The 19,282-nt window shown below is 43.2% G+C and overlaps 1 protein-coding gene across 2 annotated transcripts in view; it reads left to right on the top strand.

Moving 5' to 3' along the window:
• PIK3C2B (phosphatidylinositol-4-phosphate 3-kinase catalytic subunit type 2 beta) overlaps positions 1 to 19,282 on the top strand; it is a 935,041-nt gene that overhangs the window by 612,680 nt on the left and 303,079 nt on the right. For both annotated transcript variants that reach the window (XR_013274472.1, XM_077481256.1), the window contains exon 19: positions 16,947 to 17,127. Coding sequence is in view for 1 of the 2 variants with exons in the window: in XM_077481256.1 (XP_077337382.1) it covers positions 16,947 to 17,127 (181 nt within the window). In the remaining variant the exon portion in view is untranslated. The remainder of the gene's footprint in view (positions 1 to 16,946; positions 17,128 to 19,282) is intronic.

The following is a 19,282-nucleotide window of genomic DNA, read 5'->3' as shown; positions in this document are numbered from 1 at the left end:
CTGGGGCCACAAGTCTGCAAAGAAAAATACCAAGACCTCATCATAAAGAGACATCTCCCCTCACCAAGGTGGGGGGAAGACTTCTAAAGTACTCAGAAGTCTGGAAAGGGGAAATTTAAGACGGGTGGACTCTCTCCACTGTATCCCCAGAATACAAGCTAGAATTTCAAGTGTCCCGTTTTTTCAGATCATACGTTCCCAGGGATCCAGGCAAAAGACAATCCTTTTTCAAGCATTAGACCAATTATTGGCTCAAGGGGTGATCATACAGATACCCAAAAAAGAGCAGGGTTTGGGGTTTTACTCAAATCTATTTATAGTACCAAAACCAAATGGAGATACCAGACCAATTCTAGATCTACGGAATCTAAATCGGTTCCTGAGGATCCGCTCCTTTTGCATGGAGTCAATCAAGTCAGTCATTTCCATCCTGCAGGGGGGAGAACTTCTGGCATCCATCGACATCAGAGATGCATATCTGCATGTCCCTAGGTTTCTTCCTCACCAGAGGTTTCTGCTGTTTGAAGTAGAACAGAAGCATTTTCAGTTTGTAGCCTTGCCCTTTGGGCTTGCTACAGCACCTTGGGTATTCACAAAGGTTCTAGCCCCACCTCTAGCCAGGTTAAGGGCACAGGGCATAACTGTCTTGGCTTACTTAGACAATCTATTATTAATAGACTAGTCATTGGCTCGCTTAAAGCAAGGTGTAGCCATTACAAGCAGTTACCTGGAAGGTTTGGGTTGGATTCTCAACCTAAAGAAGTACTCCTTAAAGCCATTGAAAAGGCTGGAGTATCTGGGTCTAATCATAGACACAGCCCAGGAAAAGGGTATTCTTGCCTCCCGCAAAGATCAGCTCCATACAGGAGCTAGTTAGAAGGATCAGGTCAAGGAAAAATCCTTCAATTCGCCTTTGCATGAGGTTGTTAGGGAAGATGGTAGCTTCATTTGAAGCAGTTCCCTATGCCCAATTCAATTAGAGACTGTTTCAGAACAGTATCCTGTCTGCTTGGAACAAAACTATTCAAGCTTTGGACTTGCCAATGCAGCTATCCCCAAGAGTGTCCAAAAGCCTCAGTTGGTGGTTACTATCCCGGAAATTACTGAAAGGGAAATCCTTCAGACCAATTATCTGGAAGGTAGTAATAACAGATGCCAGCCTGTCAGGCTGGGGAGCAGTACTAGAGAAGACGACTGTCCAAGGACGATGGTCAAGAAACAAAAGAACCTTGCCCATCAACAGCCTAGAGATTCGGGCAATGTATCTGGTTCTAAAGACCTGGACTTCCAGGTTAAATAATTGTCCTGTCAGGATCCAATCCGACAATGCCATGACTGTGGCATATATCAATCACCAATGGGGCACAAGAAGTCTCTCGGCTCAGAGAGAGGTGAAACCAGATTCTAACTTGGGCAGAAGAGAATGTCCCATGCCTTTCGGCAGTCTTCATTCTGGGAGTAGAAAATTGGCAGGCGGACTATCTAACTCGCCATTAGTTATTCCCGGGGGAATGGTCTCTTCACCCCGAAGTGTTTCAAGCTGTTAGTCAAAGATGGGGGACATCCGGACGTAGATCTTCTAGCGTCCAGATTCAACACAAAACTGGTCAACTTTGTGTCCAGGACAAGGGACCCGCTAGCATACGGGACAGATGTGTTGGTGACCCCGTGGGATCAGTTCTAACTGATCTATGCATTTCCCCTGATTCAGTTGTTGCCACGACTTCTTTGCAGTCAGACCTCCTCGTGATGCGCTCCTTCCCGGAAGCCCCTTCTGATTTTCTGTCTCCTCATCTCCCCCCCCCAGTCTCCTGCATACTTGTTCTGTGTGTCCTGCTGAATCCCCCCCCCCCCTCTATCTTCAGTGCCATATGATGAGAGAACCCAGAGGAGGAGCACAGCTATTCTGCTCACAGGACATGCAGGGAGAGAGGTGAGCTGAGGGAGGAACATCAGTTTGCAGCCCCCCAAGCTAACCTACATCTCTTAAGCAGGAACACATCACTATCTCCCCAAGCATTCTGTCCAGATAATGTGCAGTTAATTTATGACCTTTCCGTTTAACCCTGTTTTATCCAAACTCTGTTCAATGAAAAGTGTAAACTCACCACATAAACTCTCTATATACAAAATAAAATTCCCCCAATAAAAATCAGAACATGATCACATTTGCATGGAAGCACAATGGAATGAATGCTGATTATTCAGAGAATTACCATATTTATGTTTATTGAGGATTGTGTTTTTTTTTATGTACTAACAGTAAACTTCATACACACAATACGAAAATTGGATGAAAAATACCACTTTTGAAGCATTCGTGCATATGAGCGTATCATTTTTTATTTTTTTTGGTAGGGGAGTGGATCTTGGGTGGGAGTTCCCACACTTTTTTCCCCAGGACTTGACCCATGACCACATCCCACCAACTGAAAAAAAGTCAGCACCAAGAAGGATGTGCGTGGTTTGTTGCTCAAAGCGTGATGACAATGGAAGGATTGCTTTTTCCTTCAATATACCTTATATGCCTTATAAATGTCTCCTCTATAAGGAGTAACTTACACTACCTACGATGTGTCTTAGTGCAGCTCTGTCTCAGAACATGTGTGGTCCCAGTGGCAGAGGGGGTTCTTACTATAGATCTTGTGGGTTTAATTACAACCCAGCACTTCCACCTAGTAATATTGGGAAACGCTCTATGCTTCTGTGGTTTAAAAAAAAACTAAATCTGCTGACAGAACCCCCCCTCCCCTTCCCCTCTTCCCCTCCCCTTCCCCTCTTCCCCTCCCCTTCCCCTCTTCCCCTCCCCTTCCCCTCTTCCCCTCCCCCCTTGTAGAGGTGTATAGTATGTTCACCTTACTTTGTGTTGGCCATCTGGGTCCCTAGCAGGGCTTGACAACGCAGAGGGGCATGTCCGCAAGGTCACGTGGCGCTGTGTATGGATGTAACGTCCACACACACAGCACTCGCCGCATAGCTGAGGGGAAGCGCTGAGGATGCCAATCAGGTTCCACCTGAGGCTTTATATCACAGACACTCTCATTTCAGAAAGACTTTTTAACTGAAGAGAGGCAGTCTGTCACATTAAGAGACACCAGAGCACTGGGCACGTAAGGGTGCAAACAGGCATTTCCAGACAGATTGTTGCTTAGTAGCAAAAGAACTGTTATTTTGTGTGTACTTCTGCTTGTGCTTTGCACTATGTCTTCCAGACCTACCCTAAAGGTACCTAAGGTGTCACCCCCCCAGGCGCTGGGAGTCCCAGTTATGCCTCCATACTGTCTTCCTCTTTGGAGAGATCAGACATGGCAAGCCAGGGTGAGTCATTGGAAGCTAGCGGTGGTGCAACTGCTTCACACACTTCAGCCCCTGTAGAGGTTACTGAAGATGCATTTTCCTCTGCCTTGCAAGGCTTAGAAGGAAGATTAGCGGCTTTAATCACATCCTCCATCCAGTGTATAGGAAGCGTCCTAGATCCCCCTCCCCCACCTTAGACTCTTTACAGTCAGTGGAGGGTCCAAGAGAATTATGGGAACAGGATTGGGGTATTGCCCTCAGATGATCGGGAGGAAAGACATGCGATTATTTCTCTGCGGAGGAAACAATACTTGGAGTTCCCAAGGATCCTTACTTCACAATCTGAAGTACAGAGGCTTGCAAAGATGGTTCACTCTACTTGCATGCTACCCCTAACAGAGTTAGCTGAAGGGCCGGTCTCTTCCTTGGGTTCTTTGAAGCCTTTACAGCCTTTGCATGCGTTTCCCATCCACGCATTACTAAAAAAAGCTTATTTATACCAAATGGGATCATCCGGATAAGCATTTTTTCCCTTCCAAAGAGACTCGCAAAGCTCTATCCTATGTAAGAAAGATTCACTAAAAGATGGGAAGTTCCAGCAGTTGACGCTGCGATTACCCAGTGGACAATGCGCTTATGCTTAAAGATCCTAAAGATAAAGAAGTTTGAAAGTCTGTTAAAATCCTTTTTTTCTTAGCAGGTACTGTTGCTCAGCCTGCAATTGCAGCTATAGGCATCTGTTAGTCCTTAAAGGACCAGTTCACAGATACTCTCACATGAGCTTCCTGCACAACTCCCCTTTAAGGGAGAACGATTATTTGATGATTGGATAAATACATTCAAACTATTTTCAGCGGAAATGGTACTCTTTTGCCAGTCAAAAGAAAATATAAGCGTCTTTCATTTAAACTGTTCGGCCACTACCATCAGACCAGGCATAAAGGAAGACCTGGGGCTACAAGTCTGCAAAGCAGAATAAAAGACCTCTTTATGAAGCGGCATCTCCCCACACCAAGGTGGGGGGGAGACTTCTGATGTACTCAGAAGTCTGGCAAAGGGAGATTCAGGACAAATGGACTCTCTCCACAGTGTCTCTAGGATACACTAGAGCTTTGAGAGTTTACACCATCATGTTTTCTGAGATCAAAAGTTCCCAAGGATCCAGGGAAAAGGCAATCCCTGTTGCAAGCATTAGACTGATTATTGGCTCAAGGGATGATCAGACAGATTCCCAAACAAGAGCAAGGTTTAAGGTTTTACTCAAACCTAATTACGGTGCCAAAGCCAAATGGGGATATCAGACCAAGTCTAGATCTACGTAATCTAAATCGGTTCCGGAAAATCCGCTCCATTTGCATGGAGTCAATCAAGTCAGTCATTTCCATCCTGCAAGGAGAAAAACTTCTGGCGTCCATCGACATCAGAGATGCATAGCTGCTTGTCCATATATTAACTCCTCACCAGAGGTTTCTGCGGTTCAAAGTAGAACGGAAGCATTTTCAGTTAATAGCCTTGCCCCTTGGGCTTGCTACAGCACCTCGGTATTCGCTAAGGTATTAGCCCCACTTCTAGTCAGGTTAAGGGCACATGTCATAACTGTCTTGGCTTACTTAGACCATCTATTGTTAATAGACCAGTCAGTGGCTTGCTTGAAGCAAGGTGTAGCCATCACAAGCTTTTACCTGGAAGGTTTGGGTTGGATTCTCAACCTAAAGAAAACCTCCTTAAAGCCATTGAAAAGGCTGGAGTATCTGGGTCTAATCATAGACACAGCCCGGAAAAGGGTATTCTTGCCTCTCGCAAAGATCAGCTCCATACAGGAGCTGGTGAGGATGATCAGGTCGAAGAGAAATCCTTCAATTCGCCTTTGCATGAGGTTGTTAGGGAAGATGGTAGCTTCATTCGAAGCAGTTCCCTATGCTCAATTCCATTTGAAACTGAAAGCAGTATTCTGTCTGCTTGGAACAAAATGATTCAAGATTTGGACTTGCCAATGTGGCTGTCCCCATGAGTGTCCCAAAGCCTCAGTTGGTGGTTACTATCTTGGAACCTGCTGAAGGGAAAGTCCTTCAGATCAATTATCTGGAAGGTAGTAATGACAGATGCCAGCCTTTTCAGGCTGGGGAGTAGGAGCCTTGCCCATCGACATCCTAGAGATTCCGGCAGTGTATCTGGCTCTAGAAACCTGGACCTCCAGGTTAAAGAATTGTCCTGCCAGGATCCAGTCCGACAATGCCACGGCTGTGGCATATATCAATCACAAGGGATCACCAAGAGTCTCTCAGCTCAGAGAGAGGTGAACCAGATTCTAACTTGGACAGAAGAAAATGTCCCATGCCTATCGGCAGTTTTCATTCCGGGAGTAGAGAATTGGCAGGTGGACTATCTAAGTCGCTGGCAGTTATTCCCAGGAGAATGGTCTCTTCACCCCAAGGTGTTTCAGGCTGTTTGCCAAAGATGGGGGACTCCAGACCTAGCTAGATCTAGCGTCCAGATTCAACACTAAGCTAGTCAACTTTGCATCCAGGACAGGGGACCCACACGCATACGGAACAGATGTGTTGGGGACCCCGTGGGATCAGTTTTTAGTGATCTATGCACTTTTCCCCGATTCAGTTGCTACCTCGATTTCTTTGCAGGATCAAGCTGGAAAGAAAATCGGTAATACTGGTAGCACCAGCATGGCCCAGAAGGTCATGGTACGCAGAGATCGTAAAGATGGCAGTGCAGGGTCCAGGGCTCTTCCCACTAAGGCCAGACCTGCTATCTCAGGGGCCTATATTCCATCCTACTTTACGAACGCTAAATTTAACGGCTTAGCTATTGAGACCCACATCCTGAATAAACGTGGGCTTTCCAGGCCAGGTTATCTCTACTTTGATTAATGCTAGGAAGCCAGCTTCTACAGCTATATATTATAGAGCCTGGAAAGTTTGTTTCCTGGTGTGAGTCCAAGGGTTGGTACCCTCGGAGATATATCATAGGCAGAATTCTTACCTTTCTACAATTAAGCGTAGAGATCAAGTTGGAGTACTATTAAGGGCCAAGTCTCAGCCTTATCAATTTTTATTTCAAAGACTGCTTGCTATGCATTCTTTAGTCCAGGGTTTCATGCAAGGAGTGCTGCGGATTAATCCGCCAGTTAAATCACTCTTAAGCCCTTGGGACTTAAATTTAGTTTTGTCAGTGTTACAAAAACAGCCATTCGAACCGCTGCAGCATGTTCCCTTAGTCCTTCTGACTAGGAAGCTGATATTTTCATTTGCTATATCCTCAGCAAGGAGGATTTCAGAATTGGCTGCTTTTTCTTGTAAGGAGTCATATTTGATTATTCATGAGGACAGAGTGGTGTTAGGCCCTTGTCCAGGTTTTTTTCCAAAAGTGGTTTCAGGCTTTCATCTGAATGAAGATCTTGTCTTGCCAGGGTTTTTCCCCAAGACCTTGTTCCAGGGAAGAAAGGTCACTACATTGTCTTGATGTAGTGAGAGCAGTGAAAATGTATTTAAGAAAACTGCTCCGATTCGTAAGACTGATGTCTTATTTCTTCTGCCAGAGGGTCCTAAGAAGGGACAGGCAGCGACAAAATCCACTGTCGCTAAGTGCATTCGGCAAGTTATAATTCAAACTTATGATTTAAAGGAAAGATTTCCCCTTTTCAAGTTAAAGCGCACTCTACCAGAGCGGTTGGTGCTTCTTGGGCAGTGCGTCACCAGGCCTCCAGGTCTCAAATCTGCAAGGCCGCGACTTGGTCTTCAGTACATACATTTGCCAAATTTTATCAAGTGGATATAAGATGGAATGAGGATATCGCCTTCGGGCGCAGTGTGCTGCAGGCAGCAGTATAAGTCCTCAGGTCTGGGGGTTACCCTACGGGTTGTGTCTCCCTCCCCTCAAGTAGCATTGCTATGGGACATCCCACCAAGTAATTATTTGAGACTCTGTGTCCTATGATGTACGATAAAGAAAATAGGATTTTTAAAACGGCTTACCTGTAAAATCCTTTTCTTGGAGTACATCATAGGACACAGAGCTCCCGCCCCTCTGTTTTATGGGGTGAGAGTATATTACTTATATTGCTTGGCTACAAAAACTGAGTGCACCTGAAGGTAGGCCTATAACCCACCAAGTAATTACTTGAGACTCTGTGTCCTATGATGTACTCCAAGAAAAGGATTTTACAGGTAAGCCGTTTTAAAAATCCTATTTTTTTGCGATACGGCACTGGAACACTTTAAAGGACAATTGCGTTGTACTCAAACAAAATTGATGTCCTTTCTTCCCACAAATAGAGCTTTCTTTTGGTGGTATTTGATCACCTCTGCAGTTTTTATTTTATGCGCTATGAACAAAAAACAAAATGACGTTTAAAAAAAAAAAAAAAAATTTTTTACTTTGTGCTATAATAAATATCCCAAGAAAAGGTAAAAAATCTAATTTCTTCATCAGTTTAGGCCAATAAAAAATCGCAATAAGCGTATATTGATTGGTTTGCGCAAAAACTTATAGCGTCTACAAAATAGGGGATAGAGTTATGACGTTTTTATTATTTATTTTTTACTAGTAATGGAGGTGATCAGTGATTTTTAGCGGGACTGCGGTGGACAGATCGGATACTTTTGGGACCAGTGACATTTATACAGTGATAAGTGCTATAAAAATGCACTGATTACTGTATAAATGAAAATGGCAGGGAATGGGGTTAACACTAGGGGTGGGTCAAAGTGTTAACTGTATTCCCTGGGAGGTGTTTCTAACTGTGAGGGGAGTGGACTAAGAGTAAAGAGAGATCGCTATTCCTGATCACTAGTAGAACTGCAGCGGCTGATCGGCAAGTGGTTAATACACAAAAATACACTTTTGATGTTCAGTAAATATTAGGAGATGTAAAACAGTTATTTTATATTTATAACCCAATTAGAATTGCTCTTCTGAAATTGTTTTTTTTGTCATGTGCTGTGCAGACAGACTCGCACTGTAGAGAGCATACATAAGCAGAAAAATAGAAGCTCCTCCCAACAATCTCATCTTGTAGTTTTCCCTCTTATGGCACTTTACAGGCAACCAAACCAACAAGAAATTATCATTTGTTTAACCACTTCAATACCCAGCCATAGTCGAATGACAGCCACAGATGGGATCTCCCATCCTGGGTGGCCGTCATATGACGTCCTCGGCTTTCTGCCGCTACTGCTACCCTAGGGACACAGCCGTTCCCCGATGGGGGGTATTAAAGCGGTGGTGGAGCAGCTTTACCGGCTGTGATCCGTCACAAGCCGGCGCTGCATAACAATCCGGGAGTGCGCACGTGCGAGACGAGTAGTGATCGGGGCTGAGGCTGGCTGAAGCTTTTTCCCTAGCTAAAGCCCATCCACCAATCAGTGTAAAAAGAGAAGAACACTGGCTATTTAGTGACTGGCTGTGCCCAATGACCGTCAGTCACTAAATGTAAACAAAAGGTGTGTGTAACTCCTGTTGCTGGGTTCTCCTCTTCACACACCGATCCAGTGCGAGGAGGAGATCAGCTAACTGAGTTACCACTACTGTACCCCAGTAATTGCCTTACTGTGCCCAGATTGCCCCCCCTAAATAAAGAGTACCTGTCCCCTACCAGAGTACCTGTCCCCTACCAGAGTACCTGTCCCCTACCAGAGTACCTGTCCCCTACCAGAGTACCTGTCCCCTACCAGAGTACCTGTCCCCTACCAGAGTACCTGTCCCCTACCAGAGTACCTGTCCCCTACCAGAGTACCTGTCCCCTACCAGAGTACCTGTCCCCTACCAGAGTACCTGTCCCCTACCAGAGTACCTGCCACCTACCAGAGTACCCGCCACCTGCGTTCCCGCCACCTACCAGAGTACCCGCCACCTCACCACCTGCCACCAGAGTACCACCAGAGTACCTGCCACCAGAGTACCTACAGCCACTATGTCCAGAAAGGTGTACACCCCAGAAGAGGCATACCTAATACTCAGCCTGACCGATGAGAGCAACGGGGAGCTCTCACCGCTCAGTTCAGGTTCCGATTCTGCTTCGGAATATGAGCCCCCTCAAGGCAGCACATGAGGATCCGAATTGGAGGAGGAAGCAGTCCGTCCTAAAAGAAGACGGTCTGAGCACCAGGCAGCTACCAGCAGTGCCAACAGCGGTAGACCCCAGGAGGAGAGGCCCGGTACAAGTACTGCTAGACCCCAGGAGGAAAGGCCCAGTGCACGCCAAAGAATTAGGGCCCAAACCCAGCTTCCAGAAGGCTTGGCAAACCCATTGTGGCTGCCTTCTACCACAGGCTCAGCCACGATCCCCCCTTTTACAGCACAGCCAGGTGTGCAGGTCAACATTGCGGGTTTTTCCGAAATTGTTTTTTTTTATTTATTTTTCCCAGACGAATTGGTTCAAGGCATCGTGGACCAAACCAACCTTTTTGCCCAACAATTCATTGCAGCCAACCCCAGCTCCAGCTATGCCCGCCTTTTGAATGGCGACCCCTAACAGCGGCAGAGTTTAAATTGTTTTTAGGCCTAACGCTCAACATGGGGCTTACAAAAAAATGAAACGCATAAGTATTGGTCGACCAAACCCATCCATCATATGGCAATTTTCTCCTCATTCATGTCCAGGTCCCGATACGAACTTATAATGCGTTTCCTGCATTTTAGTGACAACGCACAGTGCCCCCTTTTAAATCACCAAAACTTTGACAAACTGTATAAAATTCGCCCCCTAATTAATTTTTTTTCCAATAAGTTTTCTGAACTTTATGTCCCTGACAAAAATATATGTGTGGACGAATCCCTGGAGCATTTCACAGGCCGGCTGGGAATCAAGCAGTATATCCCCAGTAAGAGAGCGAGGTATGGCTTGAAGCTGAACAAGCTCTGCGAAAGCGCCACCGGTTATGTGTACTCATTCCACGTGAACGAAGGCAAAGTTTCCCAGAGTGTCCATCCTACATGGGAATAAGTGGAAAAATAGTTTGGAAGTTGGCATTCCCACTCCTCCAAAAGGGTTATCATATTTATATGGATAACTATTATACTAGTCTGCCCCTTCTCCGCCACCTGTACCTAAAAAAAACTTTGGCCTGTGGTACAACAAGGAAAAACCGAAAGGGCTTCCCACAGCGTCTTGTCACCACATCCATTCAAAGGGGGGGGGAATTGGCAAGCCTGAGGAATTAGGAAGTGTAGGCTGTGAAGTGGAGGGATAGGAAAGATGTGTACATGATGTCCACCATCCACGATGACACCACGGTGGAACTTCACAGAAGACGCAGTCCCGTTCGCAAGCCTTCCTGCATCAGCGAGTATAATAAATTCATGGGGGGGGGGGGTGGATTTAAATGACCAGATGTTGCAGCCCTATCTTTCAACAAGAAAATCCCTTTTTTGGTACAAAAAAAATCGCAATTTACTTTTTTCATTTGGCCCTTTTAAATTCTTTAATAATCTACCAAAAGTCAACAGAAACACCCACCACCTTCATAAAGTATATTGAAGACTTTGTCACTTCCCTGATCTACTAAGAAGATTCCCCCCCCTGAAAGCATTCGCTGAGATTCTGGCAGAAGACTACATGAGCATCATTTTCCAGACCACATTCCACCATCAGGATCCGGAAGACGACGCCAAAAATAATGTCGGCTGTGCACCAAAAGAAGAATTAGGAAAGACACCAGTTTCCATTGTCCCGACTGTCCCTCCCAACCTGGCCTTTGCATCGGACAATGTTTCAGACGATCTCACACTCTGGAAAACTATTTGCCCCTATTTCTAATACTGCCATTTCCCCATTTTCAATTTCCGTCCTGAATATTTCCCTGCCTCAACCAACCGTATCATTGTCTTCCATGTGAACTGACCCTGGCCTGTTTCTCGACTATGTCTCTGCCTACCGTCTGCATTGCTTATCCGCCATGTTTCTGCCTTTCAAGTGAACTGACCCTAGACTGTATCGACTATGCCTCTGCCTACCGTCTATTTCTGCCTTTTACCTGCACTGACCTCGGCCTGTTGACCATGTTTTTGCCTGCCCCTTGGATTGATCTTTTACCCTGCTTTACAGGGGTCTCACATGTGAGGGGCTTCAGAATAGTGTTCGGAGTTCAGAAAACCAGTTTTGGTTTTTTGTGTTCCCAGAACAGGGTCTGGTTGTCCGGAGGCTTCAAAGCGATTTGGGTGGGAGAAGCCTCTACCCCTGTCCCCATTCTTTCCTCACCGATGCCCTAAGCTTGATGGTTCTGCTTGCTCCCTGGACAAATACTCTGGCTGTGCTGACCATACTTCTGCCTGCTGCATGTACTATGGACAGTATTCCTGCCTGCTGCATGGACAATCCTTTGATCCTTTTGGTTCTGCTGACCACATCCCTGCCTGCTATCTGGACCAATGCATTGGCTGTGCTGACATCTCTACCTGACTATTCCTGCCTGCTGCCTGATTTGCTGTAGCTGTCCATGTTCCTGCCTGCTGCCTGGACCGATGCTCTCCTCTGTGGACCACTGCACTACTAAACCGCAGGTAATCTTTTCTTTACCCTTTGCTCAGTAGAATGTATTTTGGTTTGTAATTGGTATGTACAGTACATGCTATGTGTTAGAAATATGAAGGGCCTTCAACAATGTGATAGGTTAGCAGGAATTTGTGTGTAATTTATGCTCCTAGAACACCTGACGGTGCTACTTGGATGTTAGACCTCTGTATGTGGCCAGGCTGTGTAAAAGTCTCACACATGTAGTATCGCTAAACTCTGGAGGAGTAGCATAATGTATTTCGGGGGGGGGGGGGGGCTTTTTTGCTATATGCATGCTATGTGTTATAAATATCTTATAAATGGGCAACTCTATGTAAAAAAAAAAGTTTTCATTTTTTTTCCACAGTTTCCAAAAACTTCTGGAAAAAAAATGAACCATTCAGAAGACTCATTATGCCTCATAGATTATACGTTGGGGGTGTAAGCTTTCCAAAATGGGGTCATTTTGTGGGCGTTTCCATTGACCTGGTGCTCCAGGGCCTTCAAAAGTGTGATAGGTTGTCATCAAATGAGATGTGCAATTTATGCTTGTAGAACGCCTGACTGTGCTACTTGGATGTTAGCCCACTGTATGTGGCCAGGCTGTGTAAAAGTCTCACACATGTAGTATCACTATACTCAGGGGTGTCATTGCAAGTATGCATATGCTGTGTGAGAGAAATAACTTGTTATTATGCCAATTTTGTGCAAAAAAAAATATAATTTTCCCAAGAATTGTGGGAAAAAATTACAACTTCCCAAAACTCACAATACCTCTTACTAAATACCTTGGAATGTCTGCTTTCCAAAAAGGGGTACTTTGGGGGGTATTTGTACTTTCCTGGCTTGTTAGGGTCTCAAGAAATGAAATAGGCCTTCATTGCATCAGGTGTGATCAGATGTGATCATTTTTCAATGATTTGCACCATAGCTTTTAGACGCTATAATTTTCACAGAGACCAAATAATATAGACTTATTTGGGTTATTTTTACTAAAGATATGTAGCAGTATACATTTTGGCCCAAATTTAGGAAGAAAAATGTTTTATTTGCAAAATTTTACAATCGAAACTAAAAAAGTGTTTTTTTTTTCAAAAATGTCTCTTTTTCGCTTATATTGCAAAAAATAAAAAAACCCACTGGTGATTAAATACCACCAAAAGAAAACTCTGTTTGTAAGAAAAAAATGATACAAATTTGCTTTGGGTGGAGTGCAGCATGACTGAGTAATTGTCATTCAAAGTGTGAGAGCGCTGAAAGCTAAAAATTTGTCTGGTAAGGAAGGTGTATAAAAGCCCTGTATTGAAGTGGTTAAAATGTCATCTTCAATACAATTTCATTAAAATTACACAATTTTTTTGTTGAAAAAACACCAACAGCCACACTGGCTTATAAAAACATATACTGTAACAAACATACAAATTGAGGTGATACTCCCCAATATCTGCATGAGTTGTGGAGCTTTAATCCACAAATTGCTTGTTTTAGTGCTTCATACTTCCATCATGTTTCAAGATTCAGTTAATCACTTCCTCAGGGATAGAAAGATTCCACTCTGAAATATCAAAGATAACTCCCAATAATAAATAGTTCAAAAAAAAATATACTGTATGAACATCAAATATAATAATTTACTTAGTTTTATCTACAAACGTTACAAAATGCACCACTGCTTTCTTGGTATATCAACAACCTGATTCTACACTTGGGATAGGGGATAATCCCATGCAAAGATCACTGGTCTCCATTTGGATGGAGCTATCTTATACAATATTTTAACAGTTCCTTGTTAAACAAATTTACATAGCTAGGCCCCATCTCAAAGACAGTAGCAAAACCAAAATAAAAACAAAAAATAAAATAAAAACAAAAATAGAAATAAAACAATAAAAAATAAATAAATAAAATATATATATTATTCACTACATGGCAGTGGTCATCAACCCTGTCCTCAGGGCCCACTAGCAGGCCAGGTTTTATGTATTACCTTGGAGAGATGCAGACTAGAATACGGCAATCACTGAGTAGCAAATGATATCACCTGTGATGTATTTCAGTTATCTTGCAAACCTGGCCTTTTAGTGGGCCCTGATGACAGGGTTGATGACCACTGCTACAAGGGACCAAGATGATTACTTGCTGGGCCCACATTTAGCTTCTGCCTCCTCCAGCCTGCCTTCACATTGTCTGTCCTTCCAAAGATCTTTCCCTGCAGATGCCAAAGACAGGTAAAGATCATGTGGCCACTCAACAGTGCTGCAGGAATAAGGTACTTAGAAGATTTATATGATACAGTGCCTTGAAAAAGTATTCATACCCCTTGAAATGTTCCACATTTATTCATGTTACAACCAAAAATGTAAATTGTGCCAAGTGATTTGGTGTGTGCATGCACAACTTTTTCTGTGTTCTGCTGTGATTTGCAGCCCCTTTAATGGATTACAGAGGCTTTTTGGAGGTATCAAAGTGCATTGTTGCCTATACCAATTTTTTTCATTTTATTGTTATGTGAAGAATATTATATAATGCACTAGATACAAAAAAATAATCCATCTTTATTGGATAGTATATTAGAAACATACAGGAGTGAATGGAATGTAACAAGGTATTATGTTTTTTTTTTCCCCCAAGTCTGGCTGTATGTACAGAAATGAAATGTTATGTAAAGGATTGTTTTTTTTTCCTCCAGTTACACAAATAAAAATAAATTATTTAAAAAAAAAAAAAGCAATCCAAATATACAGTGACAAATACACAGATGTAACTGTGTAAAGATGCAAATAGTGACATGGAAAGAGATGATTTAGTGTACAGACAGTGTCTGAACAGGTGTGTGACTTATTGTCAGCTGGGTGTTGCCCACAAATGGCCATGTAATGAGAGTGCAGAACACTGGCACAAGTAGAGACCATGTTACTAGAGGTAGAGAGCCTATACAGCAGAAACTGAGTAATTTAGTAGCCAGGATGCTAAGTCACTCTTGTCTGTGGGAGAGAGACTGAAGACTTGAGCGGGCTATAGATGGGGTCGGTTCACACTATTCACAGTGCAACTTTGCCACGCGACTCTGGCGCGACTTTGACACAACTTCAGAGAATGCATGTGTAACCTTCCCGTAATGTCTGATCCAAATCACATCAATTAAGATGAGGATCCGACTTGGAAGCAACTTCCATTAAAGTCTATGGGCACAAGTCATATAGAAGTCACCTTGAAGTAGTACAGGAACCTTTTCTAAAATCAGAGCAACTTCAGTAGTGCCAATTAAAGCGGGGTTCCACCCTAAAGTGGAACCTCCGCTAATCGGAACCCTCCCCCCCTCCGGTGTCACAATTGGCACCTTACAGGGGGGAGGGGGGTGGAGATACCTGTCAAAGACAGGTATTTACACCCACTTCCGGGCATAGACTCCCGTGGGAGTCTATGTCATATCCTGTCCTGCCGCGCTGTCTGCTGGGACACACACGGGTCCCAGTGACAGCTCGGAGAATTCCTATTGCGCTGCGCGACTCGCGCATGCGCAGTAGGGAACCGGGAAGTGAAGCCGATTCGCTTCACTTCCTGATTCCCTCACCTAGAATGGTGATGGCAGCAGCCGAGAGCCGAGCGATCGATCAGCCTTGGCTGCTGGCATCGCTGGAACCCGGGACAGGTGAGTGTCCATTTATTAAAAGTCAGCAGCTGTAGTATTTATAGCTGCTGGCTTTTAATATTTTTTTTAGGTGGAATCCCTCTTTAAGACAGCTCTCATTGCCGAAAATGGGATTTCACGCGACTTGGGGTTTCACAAGTCGGATCTCGAGTTGTAGCAGTGTGAACCAAGCCTCTAGTAGGGTGCTTTTAACCCCCGCTAGCGCACGAATAAAAGGTTCAAAGCGCCACTTGGGCACCGTTGCCAAAGTGCTTACATTTCTTTTCAATGCCAGGGGTGGTGGAGGAGTGGTGTACCGCTCCCGCATCGCCCAAATGATGCTACTTGTATGATTTTTTTCTAACGTCCTACATGCGCACCGACTCAGGCTTTCACACTGGTGCTGCAGGGGAGGCTTTTTTCAGTTCCTTTTCAGGTGCTGTTTTTAGCCCAAAAGCGCCTGAAAAATGCTGCAGTGTGAAAAGGGTCTTAACCCCCCTGGCGGTCTTCTCGAGTCTTGCTCTGGGTGAAAATTCATTACCATTAGCGGTAACCATGAGCCTGAGACGGGATCGCATCACAGAATCCAGGATGAGTATGCTCGATCTATCACGGAGCCGGGCTCTGTTCCCTGCGAGTGTCGCGATGCACAGGGACAGAGAACGGCGCCAAATTCAAAAAGTGAAACGCACACATTACATACAGTATAATGTAATCTTACAGATTACATTTCTGTATGTAATTATTTCACATCCATTTTTTCCCTAGTGGTCTGCCCAGTGCCCTGCATGTAGTTTTATATTATAAAAACGGTTCTTTCTGCCTGGAAACTGGAGATTGTCCATAGCAACCAAAACCTTCCCTTTACATCAAAAGTGGTTTTAGACCAGCTAGAAAACAGCGATAATAAATTAGAATCACTCGCAGAATTGAGCGATAGTGATTTGTGGGGAGATTCATCATCAAATACTGAAAAATAATGACAGTGACAATTCTGCAACTGAGCAAATTTCAGTATTTTTGATTTGATTACATTATTGAATACTTTTTATTATTGTTATATTATTATTTGGTATAATTATTTATAGTTATTTACTATATTTTTATTTATGATTTTGTTTTTCAAATGTTATCATACCCGGGATGTCTACTAGACTCTGGTTTGGACAGATTTAAGTGAGTTATTCCTAAGAATTGCAGGCCTACAATATAAAACGGCAAATTTCCATGCAAAACATTGTACCACTTTCAGCACTTAAAATCCGACATAATCATACCGCTAGGGAGGTTAATGTGTGCATAAAAGCCCTTAAACTCAAGTTGGTAAGTAGGCTGAGTCTTCAAAAGCTCTCGACTTTATTTGAAACCACCTAACACGTTTTTCCCACACAAATTTGAATTGAAATAATTGTAATTTGCACATGATCTCATATAATTTGCTTTCAATACAACAAAATGCTGCAATTCTGATTTGCATAGACATTGAAATGTTTTATAATTTTTGATACACAGGCTGCTAAAGGACTGTTTGAAGGATTCTCAGTTCAGCATTCGCTATCAGTACCTGCTTGCTGCTCTCCTTTGTTGTTGTGGGAAAGGGCTAAGAGAAGAGTTTGATCGCCAATGCTGGCTTGTTAACATATTAACAAGGTTGGCTCAGAAAGTCAGAGAAGGTGCTCCATCTGCCAGAGGGGTAAATATTTGTTTTTCTTCTTTATATATAGCTGCATAACACCTTTAATTTAATTGGGAACTAGTTAATGATTTTCCGCATCTAACGTCAAGTGGATACTGAAGTGTCTCATCATGCAGCGACCCAGGCTTGTAATGGGCAGCTATGGAAAAGTCTATTCCATGTATGCAAATTTGGCTTTACTTTTTCATGTGTTCTTACCTACTTACAATTATATACTATTTACAGTTACGTCCATATATATTTGGACACAGGCACAATTTTCATACTTTTGGCTCTGTATGCCACCAGAATAAAATTAAAACAAAACAATCCAAATTAATTTTAAGTGCAAACCTTCAGCTTTAATTCAAGGGGTTGAACATAAATATCAAGGACAAATTTTAGGAACTTCGACCATTTTTATACACAGTCATTTTCAGGGGCTTAAATGTAATTGGACCAATTAATATAATCATAAAAAATATGTTCATTTTTAATATTTTGTTGAGAATCCTTTACTGGCAATGACTGCCTAAAGTCTAGAACCCATGGACATTACCAAAGATTGTGTTTTCTTTCTTTTAATGCTTTGCCAGACTCCAACTGCAGCTGTCTTCAGTTGCTCTTTGTGGGTGTTTCTGCCTTTCGTTTTGCCTTCAGCAAGTGAAATGCATGCTCAATTGGGTTGAGAACAGGTGATTGACTTGGCCATTGCAGAATATTACAGTTCTTTTCCTTCAAAAGCTCCTGGGTTACTTTTGCAGTGTTTTGGATCATTGTCCATCTGTACTGTGAGGCGCCGTCCAATCAACTTTGCTGCATTTGGCTGAATCTGGGCTGACAGTAGATCTCTAAACACTGCAGAATTTATCTGGCTGCTTCTGTTTTCTGTCACATCATCAATAAACACCAGTGACCCAGTACCACTAGAAGCCATGCATGCCCATGACAACACACTGCTTCTGCCATTTTTTTCTCAAATATAATTTTATTGAGATTAAAAATCACAAACAGGCTCCAGTTAAAACTTTGTTGTGTACATGCATACAAGCTCTCCGTATCCACAGATTATAATGCACAGCAGATACCCCACCTCCCCACCCCTCCATACTAACTAAATGCAGCATTATATTTACGATAAAACAGTTAAACCTCCCAAGTTATACTGGCAGTTGAATTAAAGAAGCAATCTATCCAGAATTAGATCCACTGGCGATAGGCCAGGGGTGCTCAATTATGAGGACCATAGTATGTCAAATTTACCAGGGCGGCCAAGGTGTCTGAAAATATATTTTTTCAAACATAGGGTGAGTCCCATCTGAGCTAGCCATTCCTTTAGGGTACGAGGCTCGGTCGCCTTCCAACATCTAAGAATTAACTTATGGGCTTGAAAGAGAGCCCTGCCAATCGGCTGCTTAGGTTTGTCTTCAATTGGAAGGTCATGAAGGATACACGGTTTGGGGTCCACTGGAACATTGACCTGAAATACCCTATTAACGGTTGTAAAAACAACTGTACAGCCTGTGACACTTCCTCTCATTGGTCTTCCTCAAATGTGCCCACATCACTCTCCCACCTGTTCCTCCACCATGTTTTACAGATGACTTTGTGTGCTTTGGATCATGAGCTGTTTCAAGGCTTCTCCACACTTTTTCTTCCAGTCATACTGCTAAAGATTAATCTTAGTTTCATCTGTCCAAAGAATGCTTTTCCAGAACTGTTTTAAATAAAAAAGAACAATCAGCACTCACATGTATCAAAAGAAAAAAATTGCAAGCTGTACACCTCAAGGAGCAATACACAAAAACCCCTTAATGGCACATTAAATTATACAAATGGTGCAGCGCAACATACAAAAGTCCATATATAATATTCTTGTCTGTAAACAGAAAAATATATAAGAAGACAACACCACGTGGAGAAACAGCTTTTGGCTTGTATGTGACCACTCCTTTCACCAGTAGGAATAAACTCTTACCAGCTGGGATGGACCTCTGAAATCTCAGATGGTCAGAAGCGCAAATTGTCATCGGGGTTTGCATAATGCAAGAAAAAAAATTTGGGGGACTTAATGGACTTTATAAGCACTGAGAGGAAATCAAGTATTTCATTCATATTTTTATTAACAAACAAGCAAAACAAAATTTATATTAAAAACACATAAAGGAAGACT

This window comes from Lithobates pipiens, unplaced genomic scaffold (assembly GCF_037356315.1).
Source record: "Lithobates pipiens isolate NorthernLeopardFrog02 unplaced genomic scaffold, aLitPip1_a1.2 Scaffold_16, whole genome shotgun sequence".
Taxonomy (NCBI): Eukaryota; Metazoa; Chordata; class Amphibia; order Anura; family Ranidae; genus Lithobates; species Lithobates pipiens.
This window is presented reverse-complemented; position numbering and strand designations above follow the sequence as displayed.